This window comes from Sceloporus occidentalis, unplaced genomic scaffold (genome assembly GCF_023333645.1).
Source record: "Sceloporus occidentalis isolate IW3139 unplaced genomic scaffold, rSceOcc1.0.p SCAF_3, whole genome shotgun sequence".
Classification (NCBI taxonomy): Eukaryota; Metazoa; Chordata; class Lepidosauria; order Squamata; family Phrynosomatidae; genus Sceloporus; species Sceloporus occidentalis.
This window is the reverse complement of record NW_028316983.1, coordinates 116,329,797-116,349,324: the sequence shown is the minus strand read 5'-3', so window position 1 is coordinate 116,349,324 and position 19,528 is coordinate 116,329,797. Positions and strand designations below refer to the sequence as shown.

The window sequence follows — 19,528 nt, the reverse complement described above, 5'->3', positions numbered from 1 at the left end:
TTGTTTACTGTATATCAAGACTAAAGCAGCTTTTTGATAACCTCCCAGATTTCCTGAACCTATTATGTTGGTTTTAACAGTCATGAGAAACCACAGCTACCTGCAGTGGCTGACCCTCCCAGAATGCTTATCAAAGCCATTGTGTTCTGAAATAACAGGTGACATTGATTTTTCTTCCAAGCTGCATTGTGCAGAACGCATGGTTTGCTTTCTGTACGATAATTCAAGAGTAAACAAAGGATATTTACAGAGAGCAGATTCAGTGTTAACAGTGTCTACTTCAGAAATGTTTCTCTTTGCATGGTGGCTATTTACATAGTGCATATAAAGAGAAAATTTAAAGGAAGCATTCTGATTTTCTTTCTAGAACGAATTGTTGGAATTGAATGAACTGAACTGTCTAATTCTTCAGGCTTTTTTTAAAAAAAGGGATGACCCAATTACTAGCTGTGCCTTGCCTCTTGAGATACTTTTCGAATTATTGTGCCTTTTGGCATTTCATCTTTCTAGTTACCTGCTGAAATTACTTTTTTGTGTTTCCACAAATGGACTCTCACAAATTATAGCTCTGTTCTCACAAACTCTAAAAGGTAACTGACACACAAGATTGTGAGATACTTCAGCCTATTTAGGAATGAAGCTGTTATTGCAACAACTGCTTTCTCGCAAATTGTACACAGGTAGCTCTTGTGCAACAGCAGCATTTAAAGCTGTGCAAAGAATAGTACACTTAAACCATGCTCTTTAAATCTGAACTCTGAAGGCCCAGCTACTTCTGAACAGTTCTAATCCCCAAGTATGTGGAAAATATTAATGCTAAAGAATGAGACCTCTTGTAGTGCTGCTTTCTGTTTGTTTGCATTGTGGTTTTACTAATAGTTTTAGAACTTCCCAATATATAGTAAACCATGCAAATGTATGAAAATATTTACCATTAATTTCTTTCATTTTAACATCTATGAGCATATTACTCAAACTTGCAATGCTTTTTAAAGTGTAGTGGTAAAATAGAATCATAGAATCATAGAATCGTAGAGTTGGAAGAGACCGCAAGGGCCATCCAGTCCAACCCCCTGCCATGCAGGAAATCCAAATCAAAGCATCCCTGACAGATGGCCATCCAGCCTCTGTTTAAAGACCTCCAAGGAAGGAGACTCTATCACCTTCCGAGGAAGTGCATTCCACTGTCGAACAGCCCTTACTGTCAGGAAGTTCCTCCTAATATTCAGGTGGAATCTCTTTTCCTGTAGCTTGCATCCATTGTTCCGGGTCCTGTTCTCTGGAGCAGCAGAAAACAAGCTTGCTCCCTCCTCAATATGACATCCTTTCAAATATTTAAACAGGGCTATCATATCACCTCTTAACCTTCTTTTCTCCAGGCTAAACATTCCTAGCTCCCTAAGTCGTTCCTCATAGGGCATGGTTTCCAGACCCTTCACCATTTTTGTCGCCCTCCTTTGGACACGCTCCAGTTTCTCAATGTCCTTTCTGAATTGTGGCGCCCAGAACTGGACACAATATTCCAGGTGGGGCCTGACCAAAGCAGAATACAGTGGCACTATTACTTCTCTTGATCTAGACACTATACTTCTATTGATGCAGCCTAAAATAGCATTGGCCTTTTTAGCTGCCGCATCACACTGTTCACTCATGTTCAAGTTGTGGTCTACTTGGACTCCTAGATCCCTTTCACACGTAGTTTCATTCAGCCAGGTGTCACCCATCCTATATCCGTGCATTTTATTTTTCCGCCCTAAGTGCAATACCTTACATTTCTCTGTGTTGAATTTCATTTTGTTAGCTTTGGCCCAGCTTTCTAGTCTATTCAGGTCATTTTGAATCTTGATCCTGTCCTCTGGGGTATTAGCTATTCCCCCTAATTTGGTGTCATCTGCAAATTTGATAAGTATGCTCCCAATTCTGTCATCCAGGTCATTGATAAAGATGTTGAATAGCACTGGGCCCAGGACAGAGCCCTGTGGGACCCCACTGGTCACTTCTCTCCAGGATGAAAAGGAGCCATTGTTGAGCACCCTTTGGCTTCGGCCGGTCAACCAATTACAGATCCATTTAACAGTTACGTTGTCTAGCCCACATTTTACAAGCTTGTTTGCAAGAATGTCATGGGAAACCTTGTCAAAGGCCTTAGTGAAATCAAGATATACTATATCCACAGCATTCCCTTCATCTACCAAGCTGGTAATTTTATCAAAGAAAGAGATTAGATTTGTCTGGCATGACTTGTTTCTCTGAAACCCATGTTGACTTTTTGTGATTATGGCATTGCCTTCTAGATGTTCACAGACTCTCTGTTTAATGATCTGCTCCAGAATCTTTCCTAGAACTGATGTCAGACTAACTGGACGATAATTGTTGGGATCCTCTTTTTTCCCCTTTTTGAAGATGGGGACAACGTTTGCCCTTCGCCAGTCTGCTGGGATCTCTCCTGTTCTCCAGGAGTTTTCAAATATGATTGCCAATGGCTCCGATATTACTTTTGCCAGTTCTTTTAATACCCTTGGATGGAGTTCATCTGGTCCCGGAGACTTAAATTCATTTAGATTAATAAGGTGTTCCTCTACTATCTCTTTACTTATTCTGTGCTGAAATTCCCCTATTCTGTCCTCTGCTCCATTATCCTCAGGTTGAGCACCCTTTGCCTTTTCTGAGAAGACTGAGGCAAAGAAGGTGTTGAGTAATTCTGCCTTTTCTCTATCTCCTGTTAGCATTTTGCCATCTTCTCCACGCAGTGGCCCTACCGTTTCCTTCTTCTTCCTCTTGCTGCGGACATATCCAAAAAAGCCCTTTTTATTGTTCTTAACCTCTCTAGCAAGCCTGAGTTCATTCTGCGCTTTAGCTTTTCTGACTTTACCCCTACACATGCCTGCTATTTCTTTGAATTCCCTTTTTCGTGATTTCCCCCTTTTTCCATTTCTTATACATGTTCTGTTTCAAACTTAGCTCGGTTGAAAGTTCCTTAGTCATCCATCCTGGTTTCTTGAGACACCTCCCGTTTTTCTTTCTCACTGGAACTGTTTGAAATTGTGCCTTCAGTATCTCTCTTTTGAGAAACTCCCATCCATCCTGAACTCCTTTATCTTTTAGTATTTCTGACCATGGAATCGCCCTTAATACTTCTCTAAGTTTACTGAAATCCGCTCTCCTAAAGTCTAGGATGCGTGTCTGACTCTGCCTGGCTTCTCCTTTCCACTGTATTACAAACTCCAGGAGAACATGGTCACTTCCACCTAAGGATCCCACCACTTAGGTATGGATAACTGAGGAACAAGAGGAATAGAACATAACTGGGGCTTATTAAGAAGTGTTAGGTAGCATACAAAATGTATATGTGCCTTATCACTGACATAAAACCCTAGTCTTGGATATATATTGTGTGTATTGTCATTCTGGACAGCTGTCCTACACAGAAATACTATTAAGGTGGGGGAGATATTACACACCCAGTCACTTCTTCAATTACATTATTAGTGTATTTGGCTCTTGGACATGTACATTTGGCAAAATAAATGTTTGTTCTATAATTTGAAAGTGCTGGTGCTGGTTTTACTTGCAGTGAGATGGCCTTATGGGAAGAGGTACATGTTCTTCACAGTACTGAGATCTAGAAGATGTTTAAACAGAGAACCTGAGATTATCTGAAGTTGCCTGTAATCTAAGCAACATATGAACCCCATCTCCACCTTAGTTTGCACCGGAAAAACCAAGTGCTTAAAAATGATTGGGGTCTACATCCAGGTCACAGAGTAGACCTTTTGAATAAGTGAAACATCATTGATTGTTGACTTAGCAAATTTCTTTTGTCCAGTGGGTCTACTTTAGTGAAGACTAGATTTAGGCCCATATGTAGACAGTGGAAAGAAAATATAATGGGCATAATATTTCTTTGCCTTATGAAGTTGAGTAGCTGTTACTTAATTTCCATGAGTTAGAAAGCCTGTCTTAGTGCCACAAAACACTACAGTCTTTTGCACGTTCAAGTCTTTGGCACAGTTTTTGGCACCTTCTTTGGCACTTTACATTTCTAGGGTTTTGTCCAAGTCTTCTTTTTACTCAGTCTTTTAACTTTATTTATTTATTTATTTATTTATTTATTTATTTAAAACAATTGAATTTAAGTACTGCAGAAATTAACTAAACCTAAATGTCTTAACGAGAATTATCATAATAGAAATTATTATAGTAACAGGATGGAGCTGCCTATTTGTGGGGGGAATAGTATGTCAGATAATACTTGGAAATCAGCCAGAAAAACACAAAGAATGTCAGGTGTGCATCTGTTTTACACATGCCCTGTTTTTGTTTCTAAGACTTCATGATGTATATGTCCAGCAGCATAAGCTACCCCCCCCAACACACAAAAGATGCTACTACAAGCATAAGAAACATGAATTTTTTTCTAAATGAATCAGTCATATAGTACTTTGGGTCTCTGGATAGAATACCAATGCCATGATTTTCTACCCCTCCAAACAACACTGAAAAGGACTGCTTGGATTCACTAGTGGTGATTGGGATATAATTGCTTGCCTAGAGCCACATCTTTGTGCTACATCACCTGAATATTAATGAGGAAAAACTATAGGGAAGAAAGATGACAAATTAAATCTGTGTAAAGAGAATTTTGGGAGTGGAATGATAGCGTTATGGGTAAACAGGTCTAGAAGGGAGCCCAGGAGGTTTTTTGTTACATTTTTTTTTTGGGGGGGGGGAGGTTTCTGGTTCCTATTTCTGGTTAGCATGAATTAGTATTTACACAGCTCAGTAATATAATGAGAGGACACCACTGGGCCCAAGTGCTGTTGAAGAGAATTATGGCCTAGGGATGCAGAAGAAAATCAGCTTCTGCGGATTGACATTTGTTCTTTATTAGCAGTCAAGCTTGAAGATGTTAGTAGCGTACTCCCTTGGCTCTTCCTTTTCTCATAAGAACATGCCCATTTTAGTTGCCATTGTTGAAGTTCATGATTTATATTTAATTTGAGACTTCCTTCATGATAAAGTTTGTTTTTGTTGTAGGCTTTTAAGAAAACACTCTCACTTTTATTTGAGTCTTGCAATTCTAGGTCTCGGTGATGTCCTGAGAAACTCAGCAACCCAGTATCAGAGCACAGGAGTTCACTGTCATTTTTAGGGAGGTTGAAGATTTTTAGGGAGGCTCCTAGGAAGGATGTGTAAATGCTGTACACTTGAAATGGATAAATGTTTGTAGTGTGTAAAAGTAAAATTTTGTGGAGAATTCAAGGAATCCTCTAGTTCACTAGCAGCAGCCTTTCATGATTGAAGAGTCTTCTGCCCAAGGTGCATTCACTTGGCAGTGTGTGGTAGCTACCCAAACTATCTGCTTAGGTTGTTCTCTGACACCAGGATGTATAACATGACTTGACTGTAGGGTGTAAGGTCATCTTAATTCTACCCATTGGCAACACACACACATGGCTAACACTTTGCAGTACACAGCCAGGGATGCAATGGCAGGTATGCTGCCTTAATCCACATTGGAGTAATTTTTTCACGTGGTCTGCCATCAAGAAAATCAGATTTTACATGTGCAGTAAGTGATACTATCACAGTGGAAAGATGCTTTCCAGAGGCTAGATATTATACAAAATCCCCAAACCAAATAAATAATAGAACCAGGTTTGTTTGTTTTTAAACTCTTTGCGGTTCTTTGGTGTAGGACTGTTAAATGCAATAGATACAGCTGTTCTTAATTACTGCTATATGTATAACAAGTTTTATTTTGAATGTAAGTTATATCTCTGTGAAATGTTGTAGAACTTGAACCAACTTATTTTGCCTGTCATATTATGTCCACAATTCTTTTCTAGATAATGTTCCTTCAACTTTTGATGTATTCAAATTTAGCGTTAAGAAGAATGTTTATGATGTCCTTAACGTTTTATAATGTTGCAAAGGGAAACATTTTGCCAGTTCCCATAAAATGAAAATAAGGATAAATAGACAAATAAAAGGAGAGTGCACATAGTAAACCTTAATTTAGGATTCTTTGCATGAGTAGGAAAAAGAACTTTTTGCACAAAGAACCCACGTGAAGTGCTAGACAGAAGTTTCTTTCTCATATCTCATCACTCCACTATAACCAGAAAGAGGAATACATGAAAACTTAATTTCAGCTGATTTCCTGGTTTGTCATTCTCTGCAAACTAGGAGCTGTAGTTGAAAATAAATTCTAGTCATCTGTTAAGCAAACCAACTTCAGTTCTTTTGTTTGTGGTTTAAAATAGTATATTTTAACCTGGCTTGCATTAATGTCAAAACAGGGTCTGCTTCAGCAAAAACTGAAGCCTGATATATTCATTCTGCTGGTTGGTTGGGAAGAGGAAAAGGGGACATTATTCTCCAAGTATGTGGACAAAAGCAAAGATATTTCTGCACCAGCAAGTGTACCAAAATTATCTCATGAAAGTGGTGGTGGTAGCTCTAATTAGAGCTAGGTTTATCTGACATTACCTTTATTTTGCTTGGAAACATCTCCAGTGTACAAATATTTATGATTTTTAATATTTCAGTTAACACTAAAGTTCTGAGATAGCATTATGCCAACTTTCTTTTCATTTTCTAACAAATATATATTTATCACACCTTTGGCACAAAATCTAGTCTCTTTATTTGAAGACCCATGCATTGAGTTTGACATATTCACAAGGGACAATGGGGAGGAGGTTGAAGCACTACTGAACATTGGCAGTCTGGTTTTGTCAAGGGCGTCATCATGGATCATGCTTTGGAACATACTGCTGTCTCTCGACTGGTTAGTGAGCCTCCTTGGACCTTAGCATCATTTGGAGTCAGCTGGCACCAGAACCCTGTGCCTTAGTGATCATCTCCATTTGGTTGTGCCAGTGAAGTTGAGCAATGGACAGTACTGTATATGGCACATTGAGCTTATGTGAAATGTTTGTAAATAGATGGACAAATTGGAATGAGACAATCCCAGCTTTAGCATTCACAGATCCTTTCCTTAAAAGTATGATGGTTTGATTCGGGGGGCGAATCAAAAATTGACTTTTGCATGAATGTATGCTTATGTCACAGTAATCTATAAGTTTTCAAGATAGCACAGGACTTTGGGTTGGAGCCAGACTAGTTATTAGAACAGAGCATTCACAACTAACTTAAATTTCACTTATTTCATTGCATAGCCGCTCTGATAGCCTTGGCTGAAGAGTGGAGTATAAATAATAATAATAATAATAATAATAATAATAATAATAATAATCATCTACTGTATAAATAACTCTGGAGGCAATCTTCTGTTTCCTCCAAGGTAGCAGAGTTTCACCACTGTTTTTTGTAAAGGGTACGATGTGTCTGTGTGCGTGCACCTGCAAGTCGCCTGTCGATCTAAGGCGGCCCCATTAATTTCATAGGGTTTTCTTAAGCAAGGAATACTCAATGTGCTTTAGCCAGTTTCTTCCTCTGAAATATAGCCTACTACCCCACATTGTCTAGACTTGCCATGTGGAATGATGAAGTTTTTGCTGGTAATGCAAATTCTTTGGCTTGAAGGTTTCAAGCCTTGTGTTTCAATGAGTGGAGCATGTAGTTCCACCTACTGGACAAAATGGTAATGACAGCCTAATTGTGCTTTAATAGTATAAAGTATTTTGTTTTGGGAATTTTCTAATTTCTGGAATTATTTTGCATTCATGATAATAGCTGTGCTACAGTATTACAGATACCTGAGTGTTTGATGGGCAGCACAGTGGAATGGGGTCAATTGCCTTTTATATTGGCAAGAGAATATGACTGGTTTAATTAATTAATTTAAATAAAATATCCCATAGGTAGTATTTCATGTTTATGAAATAATTATACTTGTCAGATAAATACACCATAATAGTTTACAATTGTGCAGTTGTCACAATGATTGCTGTTTAGTTTTTACAACCAAGTCTGGTATTTCTTTGTTGCACTGTATATACTTTTTGAACACTTTTCTTTTTCAAAACTATTCCAATATGGGGTGTTTTTTGTGATCACCAGCTAGGATTGTGAGAAGTTAACTGGGAGGCTGTAGGAACTGCTGTAATCTGGGGGGGGGGGGGGACTATAAGAAAAGATTATATTTCCCTTTATCAGCGTGCCTGAATTTTAAGATCCTTGGAGGAGGGCTTTTTCTCAGTCCCACCGCTATCACAGACAGTGAGGACACAGGACAGAGCCTTCTCATGTGGCTGCTTCTAGGCTATGGAAATCGCTCCTGAAAGAGGCTAGGTTGGCCTCTTCTCTGGTGTGCAAAGATTTTATTTTAGCAGGCCTTCAGCTCTTAACCCATGTGTCAGGAAGGTATTTTAACATGGTATGTTGTCCTTATAGCCTTTTAATTATGTTTTCACTTTTTTAAAACCCTTTTAACATTGTGCATTTATTAGAATTGTTTTGTTTATTGTTAAACCTTTGTTATAATAAGATTTTTATTGTATTTCGTAGGGACCTGTGTTGGGAGAAAAGTAGGATAAAAATAAAATAAATAATAAACTTGCAAGCTCGCCAGTTTTGACTCTTTTCCCCAGTGGTTTTCCCCATTTCTGCTTCACTTGGCCACTCTAAACACACGCTTTGCCATTGCCTCCATTCTAAACACACAGACACAAAATAGATGTTAGAGGTGTCGTTTGGCTTCAGATGAATCTCAGATCAAGAGCCACATTCACCTGATTTAGGAAGATGCAATTGATAAGCGAATCAAAACAAGAGCTCCTCTAAAGTAGACCAAATCAGAATCTAAACGCTCTTGAAGATTCATAAACAATTTAGATTCAGATGGATGAAGAGAAGAGTATGTTTTCAAAAACAGGTACATTTCTCCTTTACTTCCATATCAGGAAAACGTTGGGGGAGTGGGGTCAAGTCTGTGATAGGCAACTCTACCTTCTAAACACAGTAGGCATTTTTTACCAGGGTTTTCTAATCACAGTTCTTTTGTAGAGGGATGTTAAAATGTATTATTGCACTATTCCAGGGCTTTTGGTGTTTTAGCTGCTTTCTCTCTCAAGAGGGGGAAAGTGTTGTTGTTTTTCAAAGGTTAGTTATTTTTTGGAGTACATGGCACCTTGAAGGATATTTATTCTACACTTACTTGGAAAATGTTCATTCTCTTTCCTCTGCCATTGTATATTCCACACTAGTCATTTACCCTGCTTTGTTGCATATTCTGTGATTTTGGTGCCAACTGAATAGAAAATAATGTTTTAAACTGGTCCCTCCAAATCCTTAGCCCTACACCTGTCCTAAAATCTTACAAAATCCTTAGCCAGACATTCCAGCATGAAATTTCTTTTTCGAAGAATTAGGCCTCACCTCCAAAGGAAGATAGTGAAGGAAAGTAAACCATTTCTCTATATGCCCCTTCAAAAACAACGAAAGCCAATCCTGTCATTCTGAAATTTTGCATGTTTCCACTTTAGTGGTATATATTATATCATTAAAATTGCTCACAAAAGACAAACATATAAGTCTGTCTCTTTTAATGGAAACTCCCACACTATAAAGTTTTCTGTACCTGTCCTTTTGAAACTAGGCTAGCTGTAACCACTTAAGGAAGTGGTAACTTTCCCTGAACATTTCATCCAGTAACATGAACCTGCCTCCTCTTTTCACATCTGTTTTCACATCTCTCTTCAGTATCATCATAATAAACGTCAGCAGCATAAATACTATTTATTTCTCTTTTACCCTTGTGATAGCGACAGACACCAATGTTGATCTCTCTCTGTTGCATTGTGAAGGTGATTGTCTTTTAACAATCTACACTTTCATCAGCTCTTGAATTCATGTCTTTCTGAAAACACTTATTTGCATGCGTCTCGTTTTTTAGATTTTGAGGCCTATATTTTATATATTGTGTTACTTAAGTTTAACATGAGTACGTGTTGCTGTTATAAAATGCTAGAAAAAGAGCTGTGTAAAACAAATCCAGTGGCATTCCTAGCCAAACTGCATTCCTACTTGAGTGAGCTCTGTTCAGTTTTATTTCACTTTACTGTTCTTCTTTCTTATAGCGCACGACCATGGTGACACCACAGTGTTCTTCTACCTGTGGATCGTCTTCTATTTTATCAGCTCCTGCTACACCCTTATCTGGGATTTGAAGATGGACTGGGGCCTCTTTGATAAGAATGCTGGTGAAAATACTTTCCTGCGGGAAGAGATTGTGTATCCTCAAAAAGTACGTATATGCACATGATTTTTGTAGAGATGATAGTTTGAAAATGTTTTAGGAGTGGGTGTGGAACCGCTGGAACATGTGCATGCTAAGGGCACTGCACACATCTGTTTAAACTAATGAGTCCCATTCACTTTAAACACTGAAGCTGACCAAAAAGGTGTACTGAGAAGGAGAGAAGTTAAAATTGGGCCAGTAAGCAGAAGTCCACGTTGAAGAATGGGCCAGAGGGATGAAGGAGATTTGTTAGTAGTCTCCTCTTTATCACCCAGCCTCCTTAACACTTAGTCTTATGTGTTTGTGTCTTTCCCTCTTGCTCTGCTCTGCCTCTCCTTCTTTCACACACACCTATACACATCCACCTATACTTCTAAGTAGTATGAACCAAAACAACAAACAAACAAACAAAAAAAGATGTTCCCCTGGGGAAATCTCTGATACAAAGCAAGAAACTTTGACAGATGCTGGGAGAAGAGTATATGGCACCTAGCAAGTGGTACATTTCTGGTACAGCAGCAAAAAGGTATATAAAATACACAAAACTTCATGTGCAAGATGCAAGCTTTCAAAATACCTCTGTTCATCCATCCAATTAATCTGCTTTATTGGAAACATCGTGTATATAACTTTTGTCAGATGTCTACATTATTTTTGAGCAGGTGTGGTCATTTGTGCTGTAGAAACTTCCTTGCTCTATGGTAAAAGGTTATTTAGAAAACAACACTGGAGTAAAAAGCATACTAGCTCACTGTCAAACCATAAGAAGTGAAGCTTTGATGACCATTTTTGTTCATGTATCATTGAACTGTTAGAACTTCATCTCAGAAATTCCTGAACTACATTTATATCTAGCAGCAAAATAATATGACTGTTTTACCTTCACAGAGGCCATATTACCAAATATAGGTCGACCTCATGTATAAGTCAAGGGCAAATTTTGGGACCAAAATTATGGATTTTGATATGATCCATGGATAAATCGAGGGTAAAACCTAGGGGCATATCACAAAGGATCTAAAGATGAAGCAAAGCAAAGCAATGTACAAGAACTTACAAAATTCCAGCAGACATAACTCTTTGTGCTCACTCTTAAGGCTGGATGGACGAGAGAGTAGATTATATGCTTGCTTTTCACAGGGGATGGTTCTTTTTTTAAATAAGAGTTCAGATACAGTACTTACATTGACCTGTGGATAAGGTTTTTTGTGTCAATTTTTTGATGTAAATTTCTAGGCTTATACATGAATATATACAGTAAGTATGCACGCAAATAGAGGGTTGCATACCTCTTTTGTTCTGTACTTTTTTGGAGGCTATGGATCTGGGAGATAACCTTACTCTATGTAAAAATTCCTTTTTCTTTGTGTTTCTTCAGGCCTATTACTATTGTGCCATTGTAGAGGATGTGATTTTGCGATTTGCATGGACTATCCAGATCTCTCTCACTGCCATGAAAATCCACCCTCATGCTGGGGACATCATTGCTACAGTGTTCGCCCCACTTGAGGTTTTCCGGTAAGATTATTTTATTTTATTTTATTTATACCCCGCTCTTCAGCCAAGGCTATCAGAGCGGCTTACAATTTGTTAATTAGACATTTCCCTGCCCTCAGGCTTACAATCTAAAAAAGACAAGACACAAAAGGAGAAGGGAATGGAAGTGAGGAAGGGGGAAAGTTCAGCCGATCTGCTCTCCCTCGGAGGCCTATTAGAGCTGGCTTGCCTTTCTCTCCCTCAAGATAGTGGATAGAAGGATAGAAGATGCATGAACTACAGTTGAAAGACTTTCAAGGCAATCACAAGTGACATGTTACTGCCTTTATACAGAACCCGCTTTTTTGTTTATCCATATTATCCACCAGTGGTTAAATGCCTTTAGTGCAGCCACTCACTCACAAACCATTAGGTTCTGAGTACAGTACCAGTCAGGGGCTCAGGGTTGACTCAGGCTTGTGTCCTTTCGAGGTCACTAAAATGAGTATTTAGATTATTGCGAGCAATTAGCTTACACTTTGTAAACCGCTTAGAGAGTGCTGAAGTGCACTGATAAGCGGTATAGAAATGTAATTGCACCCACTCACTCAAATGAACAACCTAGGAAGCCGAAAACCTATAATAGCATGTTTCTAGCTTTGTAGTATTGTAGAAAGAGACATTAAAAACACAAATAGTTATTGGGTGTAATAAGAGACTTTGGGTAGGATCTTTTACGGTTAAAATAGGAATCACAGAATCATAGAGTTGGAAGAGACCACAATGGCCATCCAGTCCAACCCCCTGCCATGCAGGAATACACAATCAAAGCACGCCCAACAGATGACCGTCCAGCCTCTGCTTTAAAATCTCCAAAGAAGATGACTCCACCACTCTCCGAGGGAGTGTCTTCCACTGTCGAACTGCTCTTACTGTCAGGAAGTTCCTCCTAATGTTTAAATGAAATCTCTTTTCCTGTAGCTTGAGTCCATTGTTCCGTGTCCTATTCTCTGGGGCAGCAGAAAACAGGTTTGCTCCATCCTCAATATAACACTCCTTCAAATACTTAAACAGGGCTATTATATCACCTCTTAACCATCTCTTCTCCAGGCTAAACATACCCAGTTCTCAAAGTCTCTCCCCATAGGGCAGTTTCCAGAACGTTCACCATTTTGGCCTTCCTCCTCTGGACATGCTCCAGCTTGTCAACATCTTTTTTTGAATTGTGGTACCTAGAACTGGATACAGTATTCCAGGTGAGGCCTGACCAAAGCAGAATAGAGTTGCTTCCTTTCATCTAGACACTATATTTCTGTTGCTGCAGCCTGGAATCACATTGGCTTTTTTAGCTGCTGCATCACGCTGTTGACTCATGTTCAACTTGTGGTCTACTAGGACTCCTAGATCTTGTGGCCAGGATTCTTTTGCCCAGCTATTGCTGGTGTTCCGGTTGTGTCCATTTACGGAGAGAAAAGACCTGGCCATGGTATCACATGTAATCTTCCTTCCAGGTTGTTGTTGCTGTTGTGTGCCTCCAAGTCATTTCCAACTTATGGCCACCTTAACCCTATAGTGGGATTTTCTTGGCAAAATATGTTCAGAGGAGGCTGAGCTGGGAATTGGACCCTGGTCTCCAGAGTTGTAGAGTGTGCCACACTGGCTCTCACTCTTCCAGGTTACATTAACTGAGGCCCGGTACATACCTGTGATTTAGGCTGGACTGGAGGTGGCCTGTTTCCCTCCGGAGGGACATTGGAGCAGCCAAACTGCCCGGCGTCCCTCCGCCCCAAAAAGAACTTAGGCCACCACTTGCACGTCACCAATGCGCCATTGGCATGTGCTAGGGTTCTGGAGCGTGTGCTTGCTGTGCGCTCGGGACCCCTAGTTTCAGTGGCAAGACGGCGCTTTTGGCCTGTCTGTCTTGGGCCAAAAATGTTCTAAATGAGGCTATCTTTCAAAAATACCCAGAAACTCCAGCTAACCTACAATAGAACAGTAAGGGTTTTGGTGAGTGGTCCCCCCTTGGGAGACAGAAGACTTATATCATAACAGATAAATTGACCACCAGTTATTATTATTATTATTATTATTATTATTATTATTATTATTTATATAGCTCTGTAGATTTGCACAGTGCTGTACATACAAACAATAAAATAGATACGAGTAAACCTGCCCATTAATTTCACAATCCTAAAGAGGATGTACTGTGGATGCTTGTAGTAGTAGTAGTAGTAGTAGTAGTAGTAATAATAATAATAACAAAACAACTTTATTTACACCCTGCTTTTCTGTTGCCAAACAATCAAAGCGGCTTACATCTAAAAATCAGTCCAATATACAATAAATTGTACATATAATATCCCTGTCCCCCCTTAAAAAAGAATTAAACATGTTACAATTAAAATTTGTCAATTGAAATACATTGTTAACAATAAAATAATCAAGTGGGCTGTGTGGTCCATGATACATAATTGGGAGGGGAATCATTAATATCTTCTACATCACCCTATTGCTCTGTCTTGTTCCTAATCGTTCTTGTACAGTGAGCCCTCCATTCTGTGTTATTTTCTTCATTGCACAATTTTTCAGAATATACCAGAATATTCAGACACCTGGTAAAGAGAACTGCAGTATTTCCATCAACAGCAATTATGGCAGTTAAACATACCTGTGGAACTTTAGTCTATGTAAAATACTACATAGTACATTCACAGTACATTCTAAAAAGTTGTTGCATTTTTTTTACACTTAATGAGAATGTACACATTAAAGAAAAGATCAGCAAGTTACAGGTATTTATTCCTAACATGTAGTTTTTTAAGCAACATTGGGTTTTTGTCTATTGTAGGCCTCAGTCAGCCCTGTTCAGCAATACTTTGTAATCTGGCATTTTGGTTCCACTTTTTCTTCCAAGATGCTCACTACTTTATACATGTGTTTATTTTGTAGTAAGTTACTGTGCAAAGAGATTGTGCCATTTAGGTTCATGAGAAAGTGGGGAAGGTTTCCTCTAGGTAAACACTGCATGGGAGCCGTCACTACACTGAAAATTTGTTTGTTTTTTGGCACATCTGAAGTGCTGGTTCTTTGTCGTCTCTTTTCCTCACACAATCTTGCGCCTGCGCAGAACTCCATTCAGGACATTCTAAAAACTAATAAATGTATTTTAGCAGTAGCCCTGCCCACCTCCAGCAACCCTATGTATGGGACATCCTGCCAAAACCACTAGTTCCTTTTCATTTGCTGCAGCATTGTGAGGAACTGCTCTTCGTTACTTTTTCTTTTGTTTATGCCATTCGCCACTTTAACTCTGGCTTTGCCAATTCTTAGAATTCTATGGACCATCTAGCATTTGGCAGTCAATGTCCCACTTGACCTCAGGGCCTACCTTCTCCCTGACATTGTTCAAAAAGTGTATCTCTTGCAGCACCAAAATTCCTGGACAGGATGGACGTTGAAGATGCCTAAGATGCTTGGATGAGGCGCATGTGGTCTCTGCTTGCATCCACTCTTGTGCCTGTACACCCCAAGCAAGAAAGAATAATGGGTTAGAGTCAAAAACACTCCTTTCGGGCTGAACAGCACAGAAAAATCTGCTCGACCATCAACATTGATGGCTGTTGGCATCAAAATAACAGAACAATACCCAAAGTCTGCTTCACACCTGTTGGTGGGATCTTCTGCTTCACATGGGGCAAAATGATAACTGGCTGACACCAACCGCACCATTCCCAAGGTTGCACATGCAAGTTCAGATAGTCAAGTGACATACATGTACATTCCCCCCCCCCCCAACGCCAGGGAGGTCCTTAGAGCTAGAAGTGGCTAAGAAGAAGCACAATAAAAAAAGTATTTGAGAATTAAGGAGCACCATTAGTCTGTCTCTTCAGTCTGTACTGAACAGCCCATGTCCAGTCCAAATCTGCTTCTTACAGCCAAGAAGGTATCTCTCAGCAGACTCAGGAAGCTGTGTCCTGAGACAACTTGTGTGCTATGCAGTCACAAGCCTCACCCGCTCACATGGTGGAAGACTTAGTGGTGGTTGTCCTCTCTCACAGTACTCTCTCACAGGGTGAAATCTTGGAATTCTCACTAGCTGGGAGGGTGACTGTATCATCTCCTCCTTCAAGACAAGAGCCTTCTGCTAGGCTGTCTCCAGCATCCAGACCTTTACTAGATATATCGGCTCCACCTTCAAGGCACTCACATCAATCTTCTTTTTGCCAGTCCCATTCTTGGTTGGTTTTGAGATCTTGCATGTGCTCTTTTTGCTCAGGTCCCACTCCAGGGTGCACTGTCTGCTCTGCAAAAGTCATAAGCCTCACAGGCACCAAAATGCCATGGTGCTGAATGCTCAGTCAGTCTCTTCTGAATCCCATCATTCCAGGTACAGCAGGTCTTCAGCTTAGCAACACTCGTTATGAGTGAGGCTATGCTTACTATTATGAGAACGAGGCTAGGAGCCACTACTATATGACTCATAGAGGTCCTTGACAAAGACTCCATAAACACACTGTACCTTTGCCACATAACTCATTTGTGTGAGTGCACACAACAGTAATTGTGACAGGTATGCAAATTGTCTTTATCTTACATGAGAAAAATAGGTTGCCATATAATTATATTAATCAGGTGGCTATGGAATTTGTTACGGAGATCTGATATTAAGAGAAGCAGAAATATTAATCTATTAATGGCTTTCTTATTTCATATGGCTTTTCTCTTGGATTTCAGTAATGGAAAGGAAAGTTTTACATGAATGCTTTCTTTTTTAATTTGATTTTTTAGCTTACTGTTGTCTTTATATCCTTAGGCGGTTTGTGTGGAATTTCTTCCGACTGGAGAATGAGCACCTGAACAACTGTGGTGAATTCCGAGCTGTCAGGGACATCTCAGTAGCACCACTAAATGCAGATGATCAAACCCTGCTTGAACAGATGATGGACCAGGAGGATGGTGTCCGAAATCGCCAGAAAAATCGGGCCTGGAAGCGTAGCCAGAGTGTGTCCTTGCATAGACCACGTCTTGCTTCACAGTATGTATTTTGTTGATCAGTAGCATAAATATTTCCATTTTGAACTGAACTTCAGCTTGATGAGCACTGAGACAAATATGGCTGTATGAAACCACACTCTGACACCCAGCTTGTCTAGAGTTTGTGAACAAGGAAGTGCATTGCTTACTTAATTACGGTTTAAGGCATTTTTCTAAAGAAGAAGGAATCAGTGTTAATTCATTAAGCTTAGAAATATAGTAAGCTAACGCAAAGCTACCGTTATCTGAAGAGCACTTAATTCAGTCCATAGTGACAAGAATGAGCAATTGGAAACATTGAGAACAAGCATGTGATACAATCCTTGCAAGTTTACACTGTTTCAGAATGTAACTGTGGGAGCTTTACGCATCCCACTTCAAAGAAGTTTCTAAATTTTGATCATTTCTAGATGTACTATAAGATGCTATTCAATGCACTCTTTAAGAAGTGATCTCAAAATTACACAGCCCTATGAAGCTGGGTTCCATAAGTCTGTGGGAGGCAAAATGAACAAACTAAACTACACAAATTGTGCAGATGCTGTTTGATTTAACCATTTTTATTAGGCAGAAGCTTAAATCATTTATGTCAGCTAAAGGTTATAATTTTAACCATTGTAACTGCATTCACTGCAGCCAAGGAATTGTTTCATTTAAAATTGTCTAACCAGTTTTGCACAACTTTAATTAATTAATTAATTAATTTACAGTGAGCAAAATTGGCTTGACTTTTTATTTAATGAAAGAATTCCTTGGTTGCAGAGGGTGTCATGCAGTGTCTCTAATTTTAAGAGAGTTTTAACACACAAACTTTGAATAGTATGTAGTTATAAATGCTTTCATACTACTGTAGCTCCTGGATCAGAGGCACTAGTACCAGTTGCTAGAGAGTGAGATCAAGTGAGGCTTATTGTTCCTGCAGGCATCTCATTGTCCAGTGTGAAAACAAGATACCCGACTACAGAGACCTAAACCAGCAAGGGGGTTCATATTACAGATTACACAGATCTCAAAGTGTGAAGTCTGTATGTGACAGGGGAGCAAGGCTACTTTCTTTTACCTAATCTGTTCAAACACATTTACATACCTTGTTTCCTTATCAGGGACATAGTAAGCAGCTAACATCTATACACCCAGTCCATGTGACATCGAGTTTAACATTACAGTTGATGTCCACCCAGAACTTTGCATTTCTCTGAATATTACAGTGTCCAGCTACAGTGTCTATAGGCACCACTGCTTTTCATTTACTTCTGTCTGCCTCACAGTATCTCCTATATCCCAGAAGATGGTACAGTTATTTCCTTAAATTGCTATGTAAATAGTGCAGTGCAGTGTAGAAGTTATAACATACTCAAGCAACATTCAGCAGCTGTCGGATGCACATCTAGTTGATAGGTGCCCAGAGTTTTTTAACATCAAAATTTCATAAAGCAGCTTAATTGAAGCAGGGTATGATGTTTTATTAATGGTATTGGCTTGGCTGTTTAACCTGTGTTGATGACTATTAATAGGGTTTCCCCCCTTTTTGCTGCAGTTTATAACTTTAGCACACTCTTTTCTCCCTCAAGCTTGCATTTAATGCTGCAACATTTCACATTTCAAAAAATCTTCATAAAAATATGACTACAGTTGCCCTGCCTATTTGTGGGGGTTGGGAGCATGGCCCCACCATTGAAAGTGGAAAAAACTTGAATATAAATAACCATAAACAAAAATTGCAATTTTTTTAGCAATGTTAGGGATGTTCTTCTAATAGTACCATCACTGAAACTATGTTAAAGGAAAGTTGCCCCACAGCAATTGGTAACATTTTCCCTTCTGTTTCTTTGGATTTATATAGAATTGAACTAGTTACAGCAGAAATTTAAAACTTAGTATATACAAAGATGTGAAACTATTGGTTTAAAACTATTTTAATTATATTTGTGGTCCTTCGAGGAAATGAAGAGTCATTCTTCGAAGAGGGGTGTTTCATCTATTGTAGTGACATTATGCTTTTCTGGGAATGGGCATGAAAGATTTGAGACAGAAATGTGACGGAAAAACAGCTGTCTTGTTCCAGGCCTTTCCAAGGGTTCTTTCTGTGATAAACACTGATACACTTTATTGATATAGGTAATATTGCTATAGGTAAATGATGCAGCAAATGATACACAGCAGAGAAGCTTTCCATCCCTTTCACTGATAGGTCCAGCATCTCCTTTCAATGGTAGAACTGCCCCCTGCCCAACAAATTCTATCCAAGCTATTCATTGACCAGTGGTCAAATTCCCCAGCATTGTAATTTATAGGTAGTACTTGGGCTGTGGTGCACCTCCTCTCCCACGCATAACAATATGAACTGGCAAGCAGGTTAGCAACAGAAAAGTTCACTCCCCCCAGTCTGTGCTCATTCTTCATAACTTTTTCCAGCTGCAAACTTCAAAGTGAATGCAAAAAGTATCCAACAAGGTCACTAATGCAAGTTAATTTTTTCTCACCACTGGATAGCTGTCAATATTTGGCTGAGAAGAAGAACTCCAAAACCCATCTGCCTGATGGTAGAGGCCCAACTCACTACAAAAATTGTATCAGATTCTAAAATATCACTGTTGTACACAAATGTCTCTTACTCTTTTTCTTTTTGTCGTTAAAAGAATTGGCAGGAATTCAAAGATAGGGCAAGCTTTATTAATGTTCATTTAGTTCTGATGCTTTCAGCTGTGTGAAAAGATGCAGGAATAGTCAATATCCTGGTGGTGCCTGTGTGGTTTAAAACAGGCGGAAGAATTTGTACATATAATCATATTTGCTTCATGCACTGAG

General features: G+C 39.2%; 1 protein-coding gene across 1 annotated transcript in view; it reads left to right on the top strand.

The window, feature by feature from the left end:
• The window catches only part of XPR1 (xenotropic and polytropic retrovirus receptor 1), a 133,332-nt gene that overhangs the window by 106,302 nt on the left and 7,502 nt on the right, over positions 1-19,528 (top strand). The window contains exons 12-14 of the mRNA XM_089515910.1: positions 10,047-10,213; positions 11,586-11,725; positions 16,500-16,721. Coding sequence (XP_089372036.1) covers positions 10,047-10,213; positions 11,586-11,725; positions 16,500-16,721 — 529 coding nt within the window. The remainder of the gene's footprint in view (positions 1-10,046; positions 10,214-11,585; positions 11,726-16,499; positions 16,722-19,528) is intronic.